General features: G+C 43.5%; 1 protein-coding gene across 1 annotated transcript in view; it reads right to left on the bottom strand.

The window, feature by feature from the left end:
* The window catches only part of LOC124000157 (A disintegrin and metalloproteinase with thrombospondin motifs 6-like), a 247176-nt gene that overhangs the window by 69768 nt on the left and 151452 nt on the right, over positions 1 to 25956 (bottom strand). Inside the window, exon 17 of the mRNA XM_046306337.1 lies at positions 9137 to 9260. Within this exon, the coding sequence (XP_046162293.1) occupies positions 9137 to 9260 (124 nt within the window). The remainder of the gene's footprint in view (positions 1 to 9136; positions 9261 to 25956) is intronic.

The raw sequence follows: 25956 nt of genomic DNA, 5'->3' as shown, positions 1-25956 counted from the left end.
TACTCCTGTCTTCTGTACACTATACACTCTTCTTCTCTACTCCTGTCTTCTGTACAATATACACTCTTCTCTCCTCCTGTCTTCTGTACACTATACACTCTTCTTCTCTACTCCTGTCTTCTGTACACTATACACTCTTCTTCTCTACTCCTGTCTTCTGTACACTATACACTCTTCTTCTCTACTCCTGTCTTCTGTACAATATACACTCTTCTTCTCTACTCCTGTCTTCTGTACACTATACACTCTTATTCTCTACCCCTGTCTTCTGTACACTATACACTCTTCTTCTCTACTCCTGTCTTCTGTACAATATACACTCTTCTCTCCTCCTGTCTTCTGTACACTATACACTCTTCTTCTCTACTCCTGTCTTCTGTACACTATACACTCTTCTTCTCTACTCCTGTCTTCTGTACACTATACACCCTTCTTCTCTACTCCTGTCTTCTACACACTATACACTCTTCTTCTCTACTCCTGTCTTCTGTACAATATACACTCTTCTCTCCTCCTGTCTTCTGTACACTATACATTCTTCTTCTCTACTCCTGTCTTCTGTACACTATACACCCTTCTTCTCTACTCCTGTCTTCTACACACTATACACTCTTCTTCTCTACTCCTGTCTTCTGTACACTATACACTCTTCTTCTCTACTCCTGTCTTCTGTACACTATACACCCTTCTTCTCTACTCCTGTCTTCTACACACTATACACTCTTCTTCTCTACTCCTGTCTTCTGTACACTATACACTCTTCTTCTCTACTCCTGTCTTCTGTACACTATACACTCTTCTTCTTTGCTCCTGTCTTCTGTACACTATACACTCTTCTTCTCTACTCCTGTCTTCTGTACACTATACATTCTTCTTCTCTACTCCTGTCTTCTGTACACTATACACTCTTCTTCTCTACTCCTGTCTTCTGTACACTATACACTCTTCTCTACTCCTGTCTTCTGTACACTATACACTCTTCTTCTCTACTCCTGTCTTCTACACACTATACACTCTTCTTCTCTACTCCTGTCTTCTGTACAATATACACTCTTCTTCTCTACTCCTGTCTTCTGTACAATATATACTCTTCTTCTCTACTCCTGTCTTCTACACACTATACACTCTTCTTCTCTACTCCTGTCTTCTGTACACTATACACTCTTCTTCTCTACTCCTGTCTTCTGTACACTATACACTCTTCTTCTTTACTCCTGTCTTCTGTACACTATACACTCTTTTTCTCTACTCCTGTCTTCTGTACAATATACACTCTTCTTCTCTACTCCTGTCTTCTGTACAATATACACTCTTTTTCTCTACTCCTGTCTTCTGTACAATATACACTCTTCTTCTCTACTCCTGTCTTCTGTACACTATACACTCTTCTTCTCTACTCCTGTCTTCTGTACACTATACACTCTTCTTCTCTACTCCTGTCTTCTGTACAATATACACTCTTCTTCTCTACTCCTGTCTTCTGTACACTATACACTCTTATTCTCTACCCCTGTCTTCTGTACACTATACACTCTTCTTCTCTACTCCTGTCTTCTGTACAATATACACTCTTCTCTCCTCCTGTCTTCTGTACACTATACACTCTTCTTCTCTACTCCTGTCTTCTGTACACTATACACTCTTCTTCTCTACTCCTGTCTTCTGTACACTATACACCCTTCTTCTCTACTCCTGTCTTCTACACACTATACACTCTTCTTCTCTACTCCTGTCTTCTGTACAATATACACTCTTCTCTCCTCCTGTCTTCTGTACACTATACATTCTTCTTCTCTACTCCTGTCTTCTGTACACTATACACACTTCTTCTCTACTCCTGTCTTCTACACACTATACACTCTTCTTCTCTACTCCTGTCTTCTGTACACTATACACTCTTCTTCTCTACTCCTGTCTTCTGTACAATATACACTCTTCTCTCCTCCTGTCTTCTGTACACTATACACTCTTCTTCTCTACTCCTGTCTTCTGTACACTATACACTCTTCTTCTCTACTCCTGTCTTCTGTACACTATACACTCTTCTTCTCTACTCCTGTCTTCTGTACAATATACACTCTTCTTCTCTACTCCTGTCTTCTGTACACTATACACTCTTATTCTCTACCCCTGTCTTCTGTACACTATACACTCTTCTTCTCTACTCCTGTCTTCTGTACAATATACACTCTTCTCTCCTCCTGTATTCTGTACACTATACACTCTTCTTCTCTACTCCTGTCTTCTGTACACTATACACTCTTCTTCTCTACTCCTGTCTTCTGTACACTATACACCCTTCTTCTCTACTCCTGTCTTCTACACACTATACACTCTTCTTCTCTACTCCTGTCTTCTGTACAATATACACTCTTCTCTCCTCCTGTCTTCTGTACACTATACATTCTTCTTCTCTACTCCTGTCTTCTGTACACTATACACCCTTCTTCTCTACTCCTGTCTTCTACACACTATACACTCTTCTTCTCTACTCCTGTCTTCTGTACACTATACACTCTTCTTCTCTACTCCTGTCTTCTGTACACTATACACCCTTCTTCTCTACTCCTGTCTTCTACACACTATACACTCTTCTTCTCTACTCCTGTCTTCTGTACACTATACACTCTTCTTCTCTACTCCTGTCTTCTGTACACTATACACTCTTCTTCTTTGCTCCTGTCTTCTGTACACTATACACTCTTCTTCTCTACTCCTGTCTTCTGTACAATATACACTCTTCTCTCCTCCTGTCTTCTGTACACTATACACTCTTCTTCTCTACTCCTATCTTCTGTACACTATACACTCTTCTTCTCTACTCCTGTCTTCTGTACACTATACACCCTTCTTCTCTACTCCTGTCTTCTACACACTATACACTCTTCTTCTCTACTCCTGTCTTCTGTACAATATACACTCTTCTCTCCTCCTGTCTTCTGTACACTATACATTCTTCTTCTCTACTCCTGTCTTCTGTACACTATACACCCTTCTTCTCTACTCCTGTCTTCTACACACTATACACTCTTCTTCTCTACTCCTGTCTTCTGTACACTATACACTCTTCTTCTCTACTCCTGTCTTCTGTACAATATACACTCTTCTCTCCTCCTGTCTTCTGTACACTATACACTCTTCTTCTCTACTCCTGTCTTCTGTACACTATACACTCTTCTTCTCTACTCCTGTCTTCTGTACACTATACACTCTTCTTCTCTACTCCTGTCTTCTGTACAATATACACTCTTCTTCTCTACTCCTGTCTTCTGTACACTATACACTCTTATTCTCTACCCTGTCTTCTGTACACTATACACTCTTCTTCTCTACTCCTGTCTTCTGTACAATATACACTCTTCTCTCCTCCTGTCTTCTGTACACTATACACTCTTCTTCTCTACTCCTGTCTTCTGTACACTATACACTCTTCTTCTCTACTCCTGTCTTCTGTACACTATACACCCTTCTTCTCTACTCCTGTCTTCTACACACTATACACTCTTCTTCTCTACTCCTGTCTTCTGTACACTATACACTCTTATTCTCTACCCCTGTCTTCTGTACACTATACACTCTTCTTCTCTACTCCTGTCTTCTGTACAATATACACTCTTCTCTCCTCCTGTCTTCTGTACACTATACACTCTTCTTCTCTACTCCTGTCTTCTGTACACTATACACTCTTCTTCTCTACTCCTGTCTTCTGTACACTATACACCCTTCTTCTCTACTCCTGTCTTCTACACACTATACACTCTTCTTCTCTACTCCTGTCTTCTGTACAATATACACTCTTCTCTCCTCCTGTCTTCTGTACACTATACATTCTTCTTCTCTACTCCTGTCTTCTGTACACTATACACCCTTCTTCTCTACTCCTGTCTTCTACACACTATACACTCTTCTTCTCTACTCCTGTCTTCTGTACACTATACACTCTTCTTCTCTACTCCTGTCTTCTGTACAATATACACTCTTTTCTCCTCCTGTCTTCTGTACACTATACACTCTTCTTCTCTACTCCTGTCTTCTGTACACTATACACTCTTCTTCTCTACTCCTGTCTTCTGTACACTATACACTCTTCTTCTCTACTCCTGTCTTCTGTACAATATACACTCTTCTTCTCTACTCCTGTCTTCTGTACACTATACACTCTTATTCTCTACCCCTGTCTTCTGTACACTATACACTCTTCTTCTCTACTCCTGTCTTCTGTACAATATACACTCTTCTCTCCTCCTGTCTTCTGTACACTATACACTCTTCTTCTCTACTCCTGTCTTCTGTACACTATACACTCTTCTTCTCTACTCCTGTCTTCTGTACACTATACACCCTTCTTCTCTACTCCTGTCTTCTACACACTATACACTCTTCTTCTCTACTCCTGTCTTCTGTACAATATACACTCTTCTCTCCTCCTGTCTTCTGTACACTATACATTCTTCTTCTCTACTCCTGTCTTCTGTACACTATACACCCTTCTTCTCTACTCCTGTCTTCTACACACTATACACTCTTCTTCTCTACTCCTGTCTTCTGTACACTATACACTCTTCTTCTCTACTCCTGTCTTCTGTACACTATACACCCTTCTTCTCTACTCCTGTCTTCTACACACTATACACTCTTCTTCTCTACTCCTGTCTTCTGTACACTATACACTCTTCTTCTCTACTCCTGTCTTCTGTACACTATACACTCTTCTTCTTTGCTCCTGTCTTCTGTACACTATACACTCTTCTTCTCTACTCCTGTCTTCTGTACACTATACATTCTTCTTCTCTACTCCTGTCTTCTGTACACTATACACTCTTCTTCTCTACTCCTGTCTTCTGTACACTATACACTCTTCTCTACTCCTGTCTTCTGTACACTATACACTCTTCTTCTCTACTCCTGTTTTCTGTACACTATACACTCTTCTTCTCTACTCCTGTCTTCTGTACACTATACATTCTTCTTCTCTACTCCTGTCTTCTGTACACTATACATTCTTCTTCTCTACTCCTGTCTTCTGTACACTATACACTCTTCTTCTCTACTCCTGTCTTCTGTACACTATACATTCTTCTTCTCTACTCCTGTCTTCTGTACAATATACATTATTCTTCTCTACTCCTGTCTTCTGTACACTATACATTCTTCTTCTCTACTCCTGTCTTCTGTACACTCTTCTTCTCTACTCCTGTCTTCTGTACACTATACACTCTTCTTCTCTGCTCCTGTCTTCTGTACACTATACATTCTTCTTCTCTACTCCTGTCTTCTGTACACTATACACTCTTCTTCTCTACTCCTGTCTTCTGTACACTATACACTCTTCTCTACTCCTGTCTTCTGTACACTATACACTCTTCTTCTCTACTCCTGTCTTCTGTACACTATACATTCTTCTTCTCTACTCCTGTCTTCTGTACAATATACATTCTTCTTCTCTACTCCTGTCTTCTGTACACTATACATTCTTCTTCTCTACTCCTGTCTTCTGTACACTATACATTCTTCTTCTCTACTCCTGTCTTCTGTACACTATACATTCTTCTTCTCTACTCCTGTCTTCTGTACAATATACATTCTTCTTCTCTACTCCTGTCTTCTGTACACTATACATTCTTCTTCTCTACTCCTGTCTTCTGTACACTATACACTCTTCTTCTCTACTCCTGTCTTCTGTACACTATACACTCTTCTTCTCTACTCCTGTCTTCCGTACAATATACACTCTTCTTCTCTACTCCTGTCTTCCGTACACTATACACTCTTATTCTCTACTCCTGTCTTCTGTACACTATACACTCTTCTTCTCTGCTCCTGTCTTCTGTACACTATACACTCTTCTTCTCTACTCCTGTCTTCTGTACACTATACACTCTTCTTCTCTGCTCCTGTCTTCTGTACACTATACATTCTTCTTCTCTACTCCTGTCTTCTGTACACTATACACTCTTCTTCTCTACTCCTGTCTTCTGTACACTATACACTCTTCTCTACTCCTGTCTTCTGTACACTATACACTCTTCTTCTCTACTCCTGTCTTCTGTATACTATACACTCTTCTTCTCTACTCCTGTCTTCTGTACACTATACATTCTTCTTCTCTACTCCTGTCTTCTGTCCACTATACATTCTTCTTCTCTACTCCTGTCTTCTGTACACTATACATTCTTCTTCTCTACTCCTGTCTTCTGTACACTATACACTCTTCTTCTCTGCTCCTGTCTTCTGTACACTATACACTCTTCTTCTCTGCTCCTGTCTTCCGTACACTATACACTCTTCTTCTCTACTCCTGTCTTCTGTACACTATACACTCTTCTCTGCTCCTGTCTTCTGTACACTATACATTCTTCTTCTCTACTCCTGTCTTCTGTACACTATACACTCTTCTTCTCTACTCCTGTCTTCTGTACACTATACACTCTTCTTCTCTGCTCCTGTCTTCTGTACACTATACATTCTTCTTCTCTACTCCTGTCTTCTGTACACTATACACTCTTCTTCTCTACTCCTGTCTTCTGTACACTATACACTCTTCTCTACTCCTGTCTTCTGTACACTATACACTCTTCTTCTCTACTCCTGTCTTCTGTACACTATACATTCTTCTTCTCTACTCCTGTCTTCTGTACACTATACACTCTTCTTCTCTACTCCTGTCTTCTGTACACTATACACTCTTCTTCTCTACTCCTGTCTTCTGTACACTATACATTCTTCTTCTCTACTCCTGTCTTCTGTACACTATACACTCTTCTTCTCTACTCCTGTCTTCTGTACACTATACACTCTTCTTCTCTACTCCTGTCTTCTGTACACTATACACTCTTCTTCTCTACTCCTGTCTTCTGTACACTATACATTCTTCTTCTCTACTCCTGTCTTCTGTACACTATACATTCTTCTTCTCTACTCCTGTCTTCTGTACACTATACATTCTTCTTCTCTACTCCTGTCTTCTGTACAATATACATTCTTCTTCTCTACTCCTGTCTTCTGTACACTATACATTCTTCTTCTCTACTCCTGTCTTCTGTACACTCTTCTTCTCTACTCCTGTCTTCTGTACACTATACATTCTTCTTCTCTACTCCTGTCTTCTGTACACTCTTCTTCTCTACTCCTGTCTTCTGTACACTATACACTCTTCTTCTCTGCTCCTGTCTTCTGTACACTATACATTCTTCTTCTCTACTCCTGTCTTCTGTACACTATACACTCTTCTTCTCTGCTCCTGTCTTCCGTACACTATACACTCTTATTCTCTACTCCTGTCTTCTGTACACTATACACTCTTCTTCTCTGCTCCTGTCTTCTGTACACTATACACTCTTCTTCTCTACTCCTGTCTTCTGTACACTATACACTCTTCTTCTCTACTCCTGTCTTCTGTCCACTATACATTCTTCTTCTCTACTCCTGTCTTCTGTACACTATACATTCTTCTTCTCTACTCCTTTCTTCTGTACACTATACACTCTTCTTCTCTGCTCCTGTCTTCTGTACACTATACACTCTTCTTCTCTGCTCCTGTCTTCCGTACACTATACACTCTTCTTCTCTACTCCTGTCTTCTGTACACTATACACTCTTCTTCTCTGCTCCTGTCTTCTGTAAACTATACATTCTTCTTCTCTACTCCTGTCTTCTGTACACTATACACTCTTCTTCTCTACTCCTGTCTTCTGTACACTATACACTCTTCTTCTCTGCTCCTGTCTTCTGTACACTATACATTCTTCTTCTCTACTCCTGTCTTCTGTACACTATACACTCTTCTTCTCTACTCCTGTCTTCTGTACACTATACACTCTTCTCTACTCCCTGTCTTCTGTACACTATACACTCTTCTTCTCTACTCCTGTCTTCTGTACACTATACATTCTTCTTCTCTACTCCTGTCTTCTGTACACTATACACTCTTCTTCTCTACTCCTGTCTTCTGTACACTATACACTCTTCTTCTCTGCTCCTGTCTTCTGTACACTATACATTCTTCTTCTCTACTCCTGTCTTCTGTACACTATACACTCTTCTTCTCTACTCCTGTCTTCTGTACACTATACACTCTTCTCTACTCCTGTCTTCTGTACACTATACACTCTTCTTCTCTACTCCTGTCTTCTGTATACTATACACTCTTCTTCTCTACTCCTGTCTTCTGTACACTATACATTCTTCTTCTCTACTCCTGTTTTCTGTACAATATACATTCTTCTTCTCTACTCCTGTCTTCTGTACACTATACATTCTTCTTCTCTACTCCTGTCTTCTGTACACTCTTCTTCTCTACTCCTGTCTTCTGTACACTATACACTCTTCTTCTCTGCTCCTGTCTTCTGTACAATATACATTCTTCTTCTCTACTCCTGTCTTCTGTACACTATACATTCTTCTTCTCTACTCCTGTCTTCTGTACAATATACATTCTTCTTCTCTACTCCTGTCTTCTGTACACTATACATTCTTCTTCTCTACTCCTGTCTTCTGTACACTCTTCTTCTCTACTCCTGTCTTCTGTACACTATACATTCTTCTTCTCTACTCCTGTCTTCTGTACAATATACATTCTTCTTCTCTACTCCTGTCTTCTGTACACTATACACTCTTCTTCTCTACTCCTGTCTTCTGTACACTATACACTCTTCTCTACTCCTGTCTTCTGTACACTATACACTCTTCTTCTCTACTCCTGTCTTCTGTACACTATACACTCTTCTTCTCTACTCCTGTCTTCTGTACACTATACATTCTTCTTCTCTACTCCTGTCTTCTGTACACTATACATTATTCTTCTCTACTCCTGTCTTCTGTACACTATACATTCTTCTTCTCTACTCCTGTCTTCTGTACAATATACATTCTTCTTCTCTACTCCTGTCTTCTGTACACTATACATTCTTCTTCTCTACTCCTGTCTTCTGTACACTATACACTCTTCTTCTCTACTCCTGTCTTCTGTACACTATACATTCTTCTTCTCTACTCCTGTCTTCTGTACACTCTTCTTATCTTCTCTACGCTTCTCTTCTTCACACAATACACTCCCCTTTTCTTTGTATGGAACTTAAACATTTGCACACCTGAAGTAAGGAGCCCTATCAGGTTCTGTCCCCAGCCTGGGGCTTACCTCCTCTGGGCAGAGAGTCATTGAACAGTCCCTCTGTGGCCTCACAGGTGCTGCCGTCCCCTCCACACACCCGGCAGCGGTCCTCCTTGGCATCTGAGCTCAGGATGTTGTCACAGCCTACGTGCTGAGAGAGGAGACATGGTAACATATTATATTACATTAAGTACAACTTACAGTATACTATAATAATACTGTTTAATAATACCATAATAATATCAGAGTAATAAAGACAAGTGCTAAAGAAATGACTTTATGTCTGTGGAGGCTGCATGGAGCAGCAGTTTTACGTCAATTAAAATGCTGACTCATGATTGGATAGTACCTGGGTACTACCAACAGTAGTAGTATTTCCAACAGTAGTATTTCAGCATTTTACACACTCTGTTTTAAGATAATTGAGACTCAAACATGTGATGGGGGAATTATGGGTGTCACCTTAACAAACGGAGAGAAAAATACATTCTCACAGACATCCCTCACAATCACTCTTTGTCTCTTTCTCTCTCACTCTCTGTCTGTCTCTGTTTCTGTATGATATGTCAGATTAAATAATAAAGACAGACACAAATGTCAAGTTCAATAGTCATGTTCAAGTATTGTACAAGTCTCTACATACAGGGTCCGGGGAGCAGCCCAGCTAGTTGATTACCCATCAACTAGACTCCGTAACTTCATCCTTTTCAATAGAAGGTGCAAACATAACAGCATAACATTACGTTTTTAACAATCAAGTCATAACAAATAAAAATTAATTACATTTTCTTTTTACTTCAGTTGTCGTCTTCCTCTTTTCGTAAAACTATTGTTTTATGTAACAGAGGACAGGTTAACACAGTCACTTCCTTACAGAGTAAGCCGAACCACCTGTGAGTAAGTATGGGCCCTGACAGGGGTAGGTCAAGGGTCACGAGCTGGTGAGCCTGGTAAGGTAGAAGCCTCACCCTCAGTTGGCTCATGTCTCAATTCTGCACCCCTTGCCTTTAGGCCTGGACTGTGATCCAGCTCATCTAGGTGAGTGTATGGTGTGTTCTGGTTTGTCTGCTCTGCTACGCGCAGATCCACCTGACTACAACGTTAGAGGGAGCCACCAACATCCAGCAGGTAAGAACGTGGTGCTACTCTCTGCAGGCATGTGCCCGGGCTCCAAAGTCCTGAGTGGTCTCCCGACAGCGGTTTCATCCTTATCGTTTCACCTCCAGCTCTGGTAGGTCTCAAGCAGTCCGGTCGTAGAAGCACTTAGCGAGCTGCTTTCTGTGACGTAGTTTGTCCGTGACACCAACCATGACTCAGGGCTCAAGTAGCTTGTTGGCTACAGGGATGGTAGTCTTCAGACGTCAGGACAGAAGTTGTTGTTGCTGGGCTGCTGTCCTTTCAAGGGGTCATTTCCATCACACAAGGCCCTGCGTAACAGGTTTATAACAGGGGTCGTTGCTATCACGCAAGGCCCTGCGTAACAGGTTTATATCAGGGGTCGTTGCTATCACGCAAGGCCCTGCGTAACAGGTTTATATCAGGGGTCGTTGCTGTCACGCAAGGCCCTGCGTAACAGGTTTATATCAGGGGTCGTTGCTATCACGCAAGGCCCTGCGTAACAGGTTTATATCAGGGGTCGTTGCTATCACGCAAGGCCCTGTGTAACAGGTTTATATCAGGGGTCGTTGCTATCACGCAAGGCCCTGCGTAACAGGTTTATATCCGGGGTCGTTGCTGTCACGCAAGGCCCTGCGTCACAGGTTTATATCAGTGGTCGTTGCTATCACGCAAGGCCCTGCGTAACAGGTTTATATCAGGGGTCGTTGCTGTCACGCAAGGCCCTGCGTAACAGGTTTATATCAGGGGTCGTTGCTATCACGCAAGGCCCTGCGTAACAGGTTTATATCAGGGGTCGTTGCTATCACGCAAGGCCCTGCATAACAGGTTTATATCAGGGGTCGTTGCTATCACGCAAGGCCCTGCGTAACAGGTTTATATCAGAGGTCGTTGCTATCATGCAAGGCCCTGTGTAACAGGTTTCTTGCAATCTTGACAGCTGACTCTGCCTTGCCATTTGCTTATGGGTGCCTTGAAGAGGAGGTCACGTGGTCAAACTCCCATTCTGAGGCAAAACACTAACTGTGCAGTGAATTTTGGGCCATTGTCTGTGATTACCTTGTCAACTGCGCCTTGCAGCGCTTTATGACCGTCTCTGCAGACAAGTCAGGGAGCAGTTCAATTTCCCAAAAGTCAGAGTAGTGATCAATGATGAGAAGACAGTCCTTTTGTCTGCGGCTGAATAAGTCCATGCTGATGATTTGCCAGGCCCTTGTGGGCCATCTGACATCATGGTTTCCTTTTGCTGTTCATGAGCGTACTCGTTGCACGTGGTACAGCTGCTGACAAAGTCTTTCATTTCTGCTTACATGTTTGTCCAGTATAATGTTTTGCATGCCTGGTGATAGCACCTACAATGTGACTGGAGTGTATGCGGGTAAACATCTCTGGACGTAGTGATTTGGAGATAATGATCTTCTGATCTCTGAACAAGATGCCATTTTGCACGCTGATCCCGTCTCGAAAGGTCCATTATTCTCTCGCTGTGAAAGGTGTCTCCTCCTTCAGTATGGCCAACCTGTGAGAACCATGGACTTCAGTGACTGCAGGTGTTCGGCCTTGTCAGTGTGTTGTCTGATCTGGGCTAGGCGGTGATCTGTGATGTTCAAGTAGTCTGCCTGATTGATCTGTTGAACATCTTGTTGTTCCTGCTGTAGCAAACAGATGGCATGTCACTGATAGGCAGTGCCTCTGCCTGTACATTGTGCTGTTGCCCTGCTCAGTGTGTATACATCTCTGGTCCTGGCTTGTAGATGACCTTCAGGCTGTAATTTTGCAGAGTCAGGAGCATGCTTTGAAGCATCTTGGGCTCGTTGAGTAGAGTTTTACTGAATATGGCAATGAGTGGTTTGTGGTCAGTTTCAGCTGTGACCATATACGTCGTGATGGAATCACTGGGGAATAGACCATGCTGAGGCACTCTTTCTCAATTTGTGCATAGTTTTGTTTGGTGGGGCTGAGAACTCTCGAGGCAAATGCAACGGGCTGGCCTTCCTGCCTAAGGCAGCACCCAAGTCCACATTGCCTGGAGTCGCCCTGGATTGTGACAGGCTTCGTAACGTTGTAGTAGCGCAACACAGGCATGGATGAAGCCAGAGATTGAATCTCTTGCACTGTGGCCTCGTGTTTGGATAGCTGTGCCATGGTGTGTCTTAGTCCACCAGCAGACTGCTGATAGGTATGCCGATGAGACGCTGCACTCCTTTTGCATCAGACGGGTTTGTCGAGGATCGCTCTGACTTTGTCTGGGTCTGGCTTCAGGCCTATGGCTGAGAGAATGTGACCATGGAAGTGGACGTATTTCACCTTGAGCTGCAGCTTCTTCAGGCCAAGGCGCAGCTTAACTGATCGGCAATGCTCCATCAGTGCCAGGAGCTTCACATCGTGGTTGCATACTGCTTCTTTGTCACCGCAACCTACAATCAGGACATCATCAGCAATAGGTTCAATGTCCTTGAGCTCAGCCAGTAACTCGTGCTGCTTGTGTTGGTCTACCTCAGGCGCCTCGGAGACACCAAAGAGGTGAAAATCCTGGCCTTGGAAAGCTTGTAGAGGACATCCTTCAGTGTCGGCATGATGTAGTGGAAACGTTTCAGTTCTTGGTTCAGATGCTTTGGGTCGATGCAGACTCTCAGCTTCTCTGTTTTTTTCACTATGACCATATTGCTGATCCAGTCAGTTGGTTCAGTCACAGATGTAATGTGGCCATCGCCCTCATACTTGTCAGCTAGGCCTTCACAGCCACTTTCATTGCAATGGGCACATTATGAGAAGCACGCTAGACTGGAGTGACACTGTCATCCAATTCAAAATGTACCCCTGCAGGTACTGATTCAACAGGCCTGTTGAATACATCGTCATATCTGCTGAGTAGTTGTTCTTTGGAGAGGGATCCATGCTGGACATGCTCCACAATGTGCAGGTCATTTGGTACGGGGAACTGCATCAGTTCCAGGTGTTCACATGTATAGCCTTAAGAGGAGAGGATGTTGACTGCTTTTCACGATCTCAAACTCCAGCTTGTATGTGTGTCCCCGAATAACACATTCAGTTTCAAAGATGCCCATAGAGCTCATTAGCTCTCCTGAGTACAACTTTAGTCTAGTATCGCTGGGCAAGAGATGTGTGTCAGGTGCCAGATTGATTACGTTGCACGTAGCACCGGAATCCAGTTGACTTTTTGCAGCTTGTTGTGTTATTGTAGTGTCACAAACAATTTCTTCCCTCTTGAGTGTACAATCCCAATGGATTCATACATGTAAATGTCACTTTCACTGTTCTGAACATTGAGTGACATCATCATCACAGTGACTCTTGCCCTCACTCACCCTTCTTTTGCTTTTGAGACACACTTTTGCAAAGTGATTATTAGTTCCACAAGCTCTGCATGGCTTTCCATAGGCAGAGCAGTGGTCTTTGCGTCTTGCGTGTGCATTTCCACCGTATTTGCATGCTATGGGGCTATCTGTGTTCGCCATTCGTGGTGAATTACTCTGCCTTGATTGGGTTTGTCTGAATGTTTGCCTGGCAACAGCGTGAACAGTCTCAGCGTCAGTCTGTGGGGTTTCCATTTATATTGCTCTCATTCTCATGTCAGTGATGACTTCGGCAGGGCGGCACATTTCAATGGAATTTACTAGAGGTTCACCGATTGTGATTTGTCAACGCCGATACAGATACCGATTATTGGAGAACCAAAAAAGGCTGATATTTTATATATATATTTGTAATAATGACAATTACAACAATACTGAATGAACAATGAACACATATTTTAACTTAATATAATACATCAATAAAATCAATTTACTCTCAAATAAATAATGAAACATGTTCAATTTGGTTTAAATAATGCAAAAAAATGTTGGAGAAGAAAGTAAAAGTGCAATATGTGCCATGTAAAAAATCTAACATTTAAGTTCCTTGCTCAGAACATGAGAACATATGAAAGCTAGTGGTTCCTTTTAACATGAGTCTTCAATATTCCCAGTTAAGAAGTTTTAGGTTGTAGTTATTATAGGACTATTTCTCTCTATACCATTTGTATTTCATATATCTTTGACTATTGGATGTTCTAATTGGCACTTTATTATTACCAGCCTAATCTCGGGAGTTGATAGGCTTGAAGTCATAAACACGCTTGAAGCATTGCGAAGAGCTGCTGGCAAACACAGGAAAGTGCTGTTTGAATGAATGCTTACGAGCCTGCTGCTGCCTTCCACCGCTCAGTCAGACAGCTCTATCTAATATCAAATCATAGACTTAATTATAATATAATAACAACCAGAAATACGAGCCTTTGGTCATTAATATGGTCAAATCCGGAAACTACAATTTCGAAAACAAAATGTTTATTCTTTCAGTGAAATACGGAACCGTTCCGTATTTCATCTAACGGGTGGCATCCATAAGTCTAAATATTGCTGTTACATTGTTAAAACTTTCAATGTTATGTCATAATTATGTACAATTCTGCCAAATTAGTTCGCAACGAGCCAGGCGGCCCAAACTGTTGCATATACTCTGACTCTGCGTGCAATGAACGCAAGAGAAGTGACACAATTTCCCGAGTTAATATTGCCTGCTAACATTAATTTATTTTCACTAAATATGCAGGTTTAAAAATATATGCTTCTGTGTATTGATTTTAAGAAAGGCATTGATGTTTATGGTTAGATACATTCGTGCAACGGTTGTGCTTTTTTCGCAAATGTGCTTTTGTTAAATCATCCCCCGTTTGGCGAAGTTGGCTGTCTTTGTTAGGAAGAAATGGTCTTCACACAGTTCGCAACGTGCCGGATGGCCCAAACTGCTGCATATACCCTGACTCTGTTGCACAGAACGCAAGAGAAGTGACACAATTTCCCTAGTTAAAATAAATTCATGTTAGCAGGCAATATTAACTAAATATGCCAGTTTAAAAATATATATTTGTGTTGATTTTAAGAAAGACATTGATGTTTATGGTTAGGTACACATTGGTGCAACGACAGTGCTTTTTTAGGCTGTAATTCGATGATAAATTAACAGGCACCACATCGATTATTTGCAAGGCAGGACAAGCTAGATAAACTAGTAATATCATCAATACCATGTGTAGTTAACTAGTGATTATGTTAAGATTGATTGTTTTTTATAAGAGAAGTTTAATGCTAGCTAGCACCTTACCTTGGCTCCTTGCTGCACTCGCGTAACAAGTGTTCAGCCTGCCACGCAATCTACTCGTGGATTGCAATGTAATCAGCCATGATCGGTGTCCAAAAATGCAGATTACCGATTGTTATGAAAACCTGAAATCGGGCCCTAATTAATCGCCCATTACGATTAATCGGTCAACCTCTAGCATTTACTAATGTTAAGCTTCTCTCTCTTAGTAGACACCGGCGTGTGTCCTCATTTGCAATTCCCAATACTATTCAATCCCCCGTATTCACAAGTAGCGGATTGAGATTGTGCTGGCAGATGTGCCTGCATTCGCTGCCCACTAAGCTCCTCAGACTTGCCGCTTGGACTTCGTTGGGTTTTTCATGTAGACCAGTCACTAGCGCATAGTCCTCGAATTCATCCCTGAAGTTGTCCCAAGTAGTATTCCAGTCCCCTGTGAGAACCACGGGTTTTGGTAGCGGAATGTTTGCTGCCATAGCGATGAAAAAGGAGATCTCTTTGCCTTCAGCCATCGAGGTAGGTGGCGATGCTAGCCAGACAGCCAGCTAACAACAATTTGATCAGTGGTGTGACTAACATTAGCAGTAGACTATGGCGTGCGTTCACATATGGAACCTAACTGTGCCTATAATGTACTTAGCTACAAAAATAACAAACGTCGAGGTTTTCGAGCTGATACCATGTTTCTGTATGATATTTCAGATGAAAGAATAAAGACCGACACAAATGTCAAGTTCAATAGTCATGTTCAAGTATTGTACAAGTCCCTACATACAGGGTCCGGGGAGCAGCCCAGCTAGTTGATTACCAATCAACTGGACTAAACTAGAGTTTTATTTGTCACATGCGCCGTTTACAACAGCGAAATACTTACTTACAAGCCCTTAATCAATAATGTCGTTTTAAGAAAAATAAGTGTTAAGTAAAAAATAGATACGATTTTTTTTAAACATTTAAAATCATTAAAGAGCAGCAGTAAAATAACAGGAGCGAGTCTATCAGGGGGCACCAGTTAGTCGAGGTAATTCAGGTAATATATACTGTATGTACTGTAGGGAGAGTTAAAGTGACTATGCATAGATAATAAACAGAGAGTAGCAGCAGCATAACAGAGGGGGGGGGGTAAAAACAAAGGGGGGGTGACAATGCAAATAGTCTGAGTAGCCATTTGATTTGCTGTTCAGCAGTCTTATGGCTTGGGGGTAGAAGCTGTTAAGAAGCCTCTTGGACCTAGACTTGGCGCTCCGATACCGCTTGCCCTGCGGTAGCATTGAGAACAGTCTATGACTAGGTTGTCTGGAGCTTTTGACAACTTTTAGGGCCTTCCTCTGACACAGCCTGGTATAGAGGTCCTGGAGGGGCCCCGTGTTGCGGATCAGCGTGGCGGATGTGTAACATTCTCTGCTCTTTCTGTTCTCTTTCTCTCCTTTCTCTCCTTCTCAATCTATTCATTTCTCTGCTCTGTCTGTTCTTTCTCTCCTCTGTCTGTTCTTTCTCTCCTTCTCAATCTCTCCATTTCTCTGCTCTGTCTGTTCTTTCTCTCCTTCTCAATCTCTCAATTTCTCTGCTCTGTCTGTTCTCTCCTTCTCAATCTCTCCATTTCTCTGCTCTGTCTGTTCTCTCTCCTTCTCAATCTCTCCATTTCTCTGCTCTGTCTGTTCTTTCTCTCCTTCTCAAACTCTCCATTTCTCTGCTCTGTCTGTTCTCTCTCTCCTTCTCAATCTCTCAATTTCTCTGCTCTGTCTGTTCTCTCTCTCTCCTTCTCAATCTCTCCATTTCTCTGCTCTGTCTGTTCTTTCTCTCCTTCTCAATCTCTCAATTTCTCTGCTCTGTCTGTTCTCTCCTTCTCAATCTCTCCATTTCTCTGCTCTGTCTGTTCTCTCTCCTTCTCAATCTCTCCATTTCTCTGCTCTGTCTGTTCTCTCTCTCCTTCTCAATCTCTCCATTTGTCTGCTCTATCCCTATCACGTTCTTCTTTCTTTCATTTTCTAATTGTTCTCTCTCCCCCTCTGTCTTTCTCCCAACACGTGTGCAGGCCTATACACATTATATTGAGCATTTCTGAGCAGCCTCCAAGCAGACGTTGTTCCAGAGATTTAACACACCGTGTCAGATACTCCATAAGACCAACTGCTGCTGAAATAAAAAATACACCTTGGACTGTGACTAGGAATAAATGTGTCCCAGTACTCTGCAGGAAGAAACCTCCAACACACACACACACACACAGGCATACACACACACAAAAACACACATACACAAAAACCCTAACTCATTGTTCTGTATAGTGTACACACACAGAACAAAGACAACATTGGGTCCCAGATTTCAGTAATAAACAGCGATTTGCAGATGACTCCTATCTCTCTCTCTCTCTCTCTCTCTCTCTCACCTTGCCCTCTCCATTGATGCAGATGTCCAGTGAATCTAATCAACACAAACACTGTGACTACAAACTGAGTCAGAGGGTCAGGTTTCCTGGTCAGGAAAGCCTCATGGACACTTCCATTACATTATGTTACAGTCATCTATTTTATTAGCTTGTTGGTTATAATGTAATAAGGTCATGTCCATGGTAGAGTGCTTCTCCTATGGGTTAGTCAGTACCCACTGGTGGGCTCTGGGCCACAGTCTTATTTAGGGTCACACTGGCTGGATCCTGTCTGGAAGCAGCGTGGGTCTGGTTGATCTTTGTCTTGTTGACTGGGGTGACTCACAGCACAAAGTGTGGGAACCAGAAGGGAAAAAATATGCTACAACCTAAAAGGGATCTTCGGCCGTCCCAATAGGAGGATTGGCTGAAAGCCGTGTCCCAATAGGAGGATTGGCTGAAAGCCGTGTCCCAATAGGAGGATTGGCTGAAAGCCGTGTCCCAATAGGAGGATTGGCTGAAAGCCGTGTCCCAATAGGAGGATTGGCTGAAAGCCGTGTCCCAATAGGAGGATTGGCTGAAAGCCGTGTCCCAATAGGAGGATTGGCTGAAAGCCGTGTCCCAATAGGAGGATTGGCTGAAAGCCGTGTCCCAATAGGAGGATTGGCTGAAAGCCGTGTCCCAATAGGAGGATTGGCTGAAAGCCGTGTCCCAATAGGAGGATTGGCTGAAAGCCGTGTCCCCATAGGAGGATTGACTGAAAGCCGTGTCCCAATAGGAGGATTGGCTGAAAGCCGTGTCCCCATAGGAGGATTGACTGAAAGCCGTGTCCCAATAGGAGGATTGGCTGAAAGCTGTGTCCCCATAGGAGGATTGGCTGAAAGCCGTGTCCCCATAGGAGGATTGACTGAAAGCCGTGTCCCCATAGGAGGATTGGCTGAAAGCCGTGTCCCCATAGGAGGATTGACTGAAAGCCGTGTCCCAATAGGAGGATTGGCTGAAAGCCGTGTCCCCATAGGAGGATTGGCTGAAAGCCGTGTCCCCATAGGAGGATTGGCTGAAAGCCGTATCCCAATAGGAGGATTGGCTGCTGTCCCCATAGGAGGATTGGCTGAAAGCCGTGTCCCCATAGGAGGATTGGCTGAAAGCCGTATCCCAATAGGAGGATTGGCTGAAAGCCGTATCCCAATAGGAGGATTGGCTGAAAGCCGTATCCCAATAGGAGGATTGGCTGAAAGCCGTGTCCCAATAGGAGGATTGGCTGAAAGCCGTGTCCCCATAGGAGGATTGGCTGAAAGCCGTGTCCCCATAGGAGGATTGGCTGAAAGCCGTGTCCCCATAGGAGGATTGGCTGAAAGCCGTGTCCCCATAGGAGGATTGGCTGAAAGCCGTGTCCCCATAGGAGGATTGGCTGAAAGCCGTGTCCCCATAGGAGGATTGGCTGAAAGCCGTGTCCCCATAGGAGGATTGGCTGAAAGCCGTGTCCCCATAGGAGGATTGGCTGAAAGCCGTGTCCCCATAGGAGGATTGGCTGAAAGCCGTGTCCCCATAGGAGGATTGGCTGAAAGGCGTATCCCAATAGGAGGATTGGCTGAAAGCCGTGTCCCCATAGGAGGATTGGCTGAAAGCCGTGTCCCCATAGGAGGATTGGCTGAAAGCCGTGTCCCCATAGGAGGATTGGCTGAAAGCCGTGTCCCCATAGGAGGATTGGCTGAAAGCCGTGTCCCCATAGGAGGATTGGCTGAAAGCCGTGTCCCCATAGGAGGATTGGCTGAAAGCCGTATCCCCATAGGAGGATTGGCTGAAAGCCGTGTCCCCATAGGAGGATTGGCTGAAAGCCGTGTCCCCATAGGAGGATTGGCTGAAATCCGTGTCCCCATAGGAGGATTGGCTGAAAGCCGTGTCCCCATAGGAGGATTGACTGAAAGCCGTGTCCCCATAGGAGGATTGGCTGAAAGCCTTGTCCCCATAGGAGGATTGGCTGAAAGCCGTGTCCCCATAGGAGGATTGGCTGAAAGCCGTGTCCCCATAGGAGGATTGGCTGAAAGCCGTGTCCCCATAGGAGGATTGGCTGAAAGCCGTGTCCCCATAGGAGGATTGGCTGAAAGCCGTGTCCCCATAGGAGGATTGGCTGAAAGCCGTATCCCAATAGGAGGATTGGCTGAAAGCCGTGTCCCCATAGGAGGATTGGCTGAAAGCCGTGTCCCCATATGAGGATTGGCTGAAAGCCGTGTCCCCATAGGAGGATTGGCTGAAAGCCGTGTCCCCATAGGAGGATTGGCTGAAAGCCGTGTCCCCATAGGAGGATTGGCTGAAAGCCTTGTCCCCATAGGAGGATTGGCTGAAAGCCGTGTCCCCATAGGAGGATTGGCTGAAAGCCGTGTCCCCATAGGGAGGATGAAAGCCGTGTCCCCATAGGAGGATTGGCTGAAAGCCGTGTCCCCATAGGAGGATTGGCTGAAACCCTTGTCCCCATAGGAGGATTGGCTGAAAGCCGTGTCCCCATAGGAGGATTGGCTGAAAGCCGTGTCCCCATAGGAGGATTGGCTGAAAGCCGTGTCCCCATAGGAGAATTGGCTGAAAGTCGTGTCCCCATAGGAGGATTGGCTGAAAGCCGTGTCTCCATAGGAGGATTGGCTGAAAGCCGTGTCCCCATAGGAGGATTGGCTGAAAGCCGTGTCCCCATAGGAGGATTGGCTGAAAGCCTTGTCCCCATAGGAGGATTGGCTGAAAGCCGTGTCCCCATAGGAGGATTGGCTGAAAGCCGTGTCCCCATAGGAGGATTGGCTGAAAGCCGTGTCCCCATAGGAGGATTGGCTGAAAGCCGTGTCTCCATAGGAGGATTGGCTGAAAGCCGTGTCCCCATAGGAGGATTGGCTGAAAGCCGTGTCCCCATAGGAGGATTGGCTGAAAGCCGTGTCTCCATAGGAGGATTGGCTGAAAGCCGTGTCTCTTTGAAGAACATTTTGGAGTTCCATGTATAACCCTTTAAACAGAGGGTTCTACATGGAAACCATATAGAGTTCTACCTGGAAACAGAAGGGGTGATCCTATGGGGATAGCCGAAGAACCCTTTTCAAACCCTTTTTTCTACCAGTGTACTTTAAGCAGACGCTCTTATTTGGAAAAATGTACAGTCATTGAACCTTGATGTAACCACCACTAAGTTACAAGAACAATTACCACACTCAAGATACGCAGACAGACAGACACTCTTTCTCTTCCTTTCTGTCTCTTTCTCTTCCTTTCTGTCTCTGTCTCTTTCTCTTCCTTTCTGTCTCTTTCTCTTCCTTTCTGTCTCTGTCTCTGTCTCTTTCTCTTCCTTTCTGTCTCTTTCTCTTCCTTTTTGTCTCTGTCTCTTTCTCTTCCTTTCTGTCTCTGTCTCTTCCTTTCTGTCTCTTTCTCTTCCTTTCTGTCTCTGTCTCTTCCTTTCTGTCTCTGTCTCTGTCTCTGTCTCTGTCTCTTCCTGTCTGTCTCTGTCTCTGTCTCTGTCTCTGTCTCTTCCTTTCTGTCTCTGTCTCTGTCTCTTCCTTTCTGTCTCTGTCTCTGTCTCTTTCTCTTCCTTTCTGTCTCTTTCTCTTCCTCTCTGTCTCTGTCTCTTTCTCTTCCTTTCTGTCTCTGTCTCTGTCTCTTTCTCTTCCTTTCTGTCTCTTTCTCTTCCTTTCTGTCTCTGTCTCTGTCTCTTTCTCTTCCTTTCTGTCTCTGTCTCTTTCTCTTCCTTTCTGTCTCTGTCTCTTCCTTTCTGTCTCTGTCTCTTCCTTTCTGTCTCTGTCTCTGTCTCTGTCTCTGTCTCTGTCTCTTCCTTTCTGTCTCTGTCTCTGTCTCTTTCTCTTCCTTTCTGTCTCTTTCTCTTCCTTTCTGTCTCTGTCTCTGTCTCTTTCTCTTCCTTTCTGTCTCTTTCTCTTCCTTTCTGTCTCTGTCTCTTTCTCTTCTTTTCTGTCTCTGTCTCGTTCTCTTCCTTTCTGTCTCTGTCTCTTTCTCTTCCTTTCTGTCTCTGTCTCTTTCTCTTCCTTTCTGTCTCTGTCTCTTTCTCTTCCTTTCTGTCTCTGTCTCTTTCTCTTCCTTTCTGTCTCTTTCTCTTCCTTTCTGTCTCTGTCTCTTTCTCTTCCTTTCTGTCTCTGTCTCTTCCTTTCTGTCTCTGTCTCTTTCTCTTCCTTTCTGTCTCTGTCTCTTTCTCTTCCTTTCTGTCTCTGTCTCTTTCTCTTCCTTTCTGTCTCTTTCTTTCTTCCTTTCTGTCTCTTTCTCTTCCTTTCTGTCTCTGTCTCTTTCTCTTCCTTTCTGTCTCTGTCTCTTCCTTTCTGTCTCTGTCTCTTTCTCTTCCTTTCTGTCTCTGTCTCTGTCTCTTTCTCTTCCTTTCTGTCTCTGTCTCTTTCTCTTCCTTTCTGTCTCTTTCTCTTCCTTTCTGTCTCTTTCTCTTCCTTTCTGTCTCTTTCTCTTCCTTTCTGTCTCTTTCTCTTCCTTTCTGTCTCTGTCTCTTCCTTTCTGTCTCTGTCTCTGTCTCTTCCTTTCTGTCTCTGTCTCTGTCTCTTCCTTTCTGTCTCTGTCTCTGTCTCTGTCTCTTCTCTTTCTCTGTCTCTGTCTCTTCCTTTCTGTCTCTGTCTCTTCTCTCTCTGTCTCTGTCTCTTTCCTTTCTGTCTCTGTCTTTCTTCCTTTCTGTCTCTTTCTCTTCCTTTCTGTCTCTCTTCTCTGTCTCTTTCTCTTCCTTTCTGTCTCTGTCTCTTCCTTTTTCTGTCTCTGTCTCTTCCTTTCTGTCTCTGTCTCTTCCTTTCTGTCTCTGTCTCTGTCTCTTCTTTCTGTCTCTGTCTCTTCTCTTCCTTTCTGTCTCTGTCTCTTTCCTTTCTTTCTGTCTCTGTCTCTTCCTTTCTGTCTCTGTCTCTTTCTCTTTCTTCTCTCTGTCTCTGTTCTCTTCCTTTCTGTCTCTGTCTCTTTCTCTTCCTTTCTGTCTCTGTCTCTTCCTTTCTGTCTCTGTCTCTTCCTCTGTCTCTGTCTCTGTCTCTGTCTCTGTCTCTTCCTTTCTGTCTCTGTCTCTTTCTCTTCCTTTCTGTCTCTTTCTCTTCCTTTCTGTCTCTGTCTCTGTCTCTTTCTCTTCCTTTCTGTCTCTTTCTCTTCCTTTCTGTCTCTGTCTCTTTCTCTTCCTTTCTGTCTCTGTCTCTTTCTCTTCCTTTCTGTCTCTGTCTCTTCCTTTCTCTTCCTTTCTGTCTCTGTCTCTTTCTCTTCCTTTCTGTCTCTGTCTCTTTCTTTCCTTTCTGTCTCTGTCTCTCTGTCTCTGTCTCTTCCTTTCTGTCTCTGTCTCTTTCTCTTCTTTCTGTCTCTTTCTCTTCCTTTCTGTCTCTGTCTCTGTCTCTTCTTCCTTTCTGTCTCTTTCTCTTCTTTCTGTCTCTGTCTCTTTCTCTTCCTTTCTGTCTCTGTCTCTTCCTTTCTGTCTCTGTCTCTTCCTTTCTGTCTCTGTCTCTGTCTCTGTCTCTTCTCTTCTCTGTCTCTGTCTCTTTCTCTTCTTTCTGTCTCTTTCTCTTCCTTTCTGTCTCTGTCTCTGTCTCTTTCTCTTCCTTTCTGTCTCTGTCTCTTTCTCTTCCTTTCTGTCTCTGTCTCTTTCTCTTCCTTTCTGTCTCTGTCTCTTCCTTTCTGTCTCTGTCTCTTTCTCTTCCTTTCTGTCTCTTTCTCTTCCTTTCTGTCTCTGTCTCTGTCTCTGTCTCTCTTCTCTTCCTGTCTCTCTGTCTCTTTCTCTTCCTTTCTGTCTCTGTCTCTTTCTTTCCTTTCTGTCTCTGTCTCTTCTCTTCCTTTCTGTCTCTGTCTCTTTCTCTTCCTTTCTGTCTCTGTCTCTTTCTCTTCTTTCTGTCTCTGTCTCTTCCTTCCTTCTGTCTCTGTCTCTTCCTTTCTGTCTCTGTCTCTTCCTTTCTGTCTCTTCTCTTTCTTCCTTTCTGTCTCTGTCTCTTTCTCTTCCTTTCTGTCTCTGTCTCTTCCTTTCTTCTCTGTCTCTGTTCTTTCCTTTCTGTCTCTGTCTCTTTCTCTTCCTTTCTGTCTCTTTCTCTTCCTTTCTGTCTCTGTCTCTTTCTCTTCCTTTCTGTCTCTGTCTCTTCCTTTCTGTCTCTGTCTCTGTTCTCTTCCTTTCTGTCTCTGTCTCTTTCTCTTCCTTTCTGTCTCTGTCTCTTCCTTTCTGTCTCTGTCTCTTTCTCTTCCTTTCTGTCTCTGTCTCTTTCTCTTCCTTTCTGTCTCTTTCTCTTCCTTTCTGTCTCTTTCTCTTCCTTTCTGTCTCTGTCTCTTTCTCTTCCTTTCTGTCTCTGTCTCTTCCTTTCTGTCTCTTTCTCTTCCTTTCTGTCTCTGTCTCTTTCTCTTCCTTTCTGTCTCTGTCTCTTCCTTTCTGTCTCTTTCTCTTCCTTTCTGTCTCTGTCTCTTTCTCTTCCTTTCTGTCTCTGTCTCTTTCTCTTCCTTTCTGTCTCTTTCTCTTCCTTTCTGTCTCTTTCTCTTCCTTTCTGTCTCTGTCTCTTTCTCTTCCTTTCTGTCTCTGTCTCTTCCTTTCTGTCTCTTTCTCTGTCTCTTCTTTTTCTCTGTCTCTGTCTCTTCCTTTCTGTCTCTGTCTCTTTCTCTTCCTTTCTGTCTCTGTCTCTTCCTTTCTGTCTCTGTCTCTTCTGTCTTTCTGTCTCTGTCTCTGTCTCTGTCTCTGTCTCTTTGTCTCTGTCTCTTTCTGTGTCTCTGTCTCTTTCTCTTCCTTTCTGTCTCTGTCTCTTCTTTTCTCTTCCTTTCTGTCTCTGTCTCTTTCTCTTCCTTTCTGTCTCTTTCTCTTCCTTTCTGTCTCTTTCTCTTCCTTTCTGTCTCTTTCTCTTCCTTTCTGTCTCTGTCTCTTTCTCTTCCTTTCTGTCTCTGTCTCTTTCTCTTCCTTTCTGTCTCTTCTGTCTCTGTCTTTCTGTCTCTTCTCTTTCTGTCTCTTTCTCTTCCTTTCTGTCTCTGTCTCTTTCTCTTCCTTTCTGTCTCTGTCTCTTTCTCTTCCTTTCTGTCTCTGTCTCTTCCTTTCTGTCTCTGTCTCTTTCTCTTCCTTTCTGTCTCTGTCTCTTCCTTTCTGTCTCTGTCTCTTTCTCTTCCTTTCTGTCTCTGTCTCTTTCTCTTCCTTTCTGTCTCTGTTTCTGTCTCTTTCTCTTCCTTTCTGTCTCTGTCTCTTTCTCTTCCTTTCTGTCTCTGTCTCTTTCTCTTCCTTTCTGTCTCTTTCTCTTCCTTTCTGTCTCTGTCTCTGTCTCTTTCTCTTCCTTTCTGTCTCTTTCTCTTCCTTTCTGTCTCTTTCTCTTCCTTTCTGTCTCTTTCTCTTCCTTTCTGTCTCTGTCTCGGTCTCTTTCTCTTCCTTTCTGTCTCTGTCTCTTTCTCTTCCTTTCTGTCTCTGTCTCTTTCTCTTCCTTTCTGTCTCTGTCTCTTTCTCTTCTGTTCTGTCTCTGTCTCTTCCTTTCTGTCTCTTTCTCTTCTTTCTGTCTCTGTCTCTTTCTCTTCCTTTCTGTCTCTGTCTCTTTCTCTTCCTTTCTGTCTCTTCTCTTTCTGTCTCTTTCTCTTCCTTTCTGTCTCTGTCTCTTCCTTTCTGTCTCTGTCTCTTTATCTTCCTTTCTGTCTCTGTCTCTTTCTCTTCCTTTCTGTCTCTGTCTCTTTCTCTTCCTTTCTGTCTCTGTCTCTTCTCTCTTCCTTTCTGTCTCTGTCTCTTCCTTTCTGTCTCTGTCTGTCTTCTGTCTCTGTCTCTTCCTTTCTGTCTCTGTCTGTCTGTCTGTCTCTGTCTCTTCCTTTCTGTCTCTGTCTCTTCCTTTCTGTCTCTGTCTCTGTCTCTGTCTGTCTGTCTGTCTGTCTCTTCTTTCTGTCTCTGTCTGTCTGTCTGTCTGTCTCTTCTGTCTTTCTGTCTCTGTCTCTGTCTTTCTGTCTCTGTCTCTGTCTTTCTGTTCTGTCTCTTCTGTCTGTCTCTTTCTCTTCCTTTCTGTCTCTGTCTGTTTCTCTTCCTTTCTGTCTCTGTCTGTCTCTTCTCTTCCTTTCTGTCTCTGTCTCTTTCTTTCTTTCCTTTCTGTCTCTGTCTCTTTCTCTTCCTTTCTGTCTCTGTCTCTTTCTCTTCCTTTCTGTCTCTGTCTCTTCCTTTCTGTCTCTGTCTGTCTGTCTGTCTCTGTCTCTTCTTCTTTCTGTCTCTGTCTGTCTGTCTCTGTCTCTTCCTTTCTGTCTCTGTCTGTCTGTCTGT

This window comes from Oncorhynchus gorbuscha, linkage group LG16 (genome assembly GCF_021184085.1).
Source record: "Oncorhynchus gorbuscha isolate QuinsamMale2020 ecotype Even-year linkage group LG16, OgorEven_v1.0, whole genome shotgun sequence".
In the NCBI taxonomy this organism is placed as follows: domain Eukaryota; kingdom Metazoa; phylum Chordata; class Actinopteri; order Salmoniformes; family Salmonidae; genus Oncorhynchus; species Oncorhynchus gorbuscha.
The sequence above is the reverse complement of the archived record's forward strand: the minus strand, read 5'-3'. Positions and strand labels throughout refer to the sequence as shown.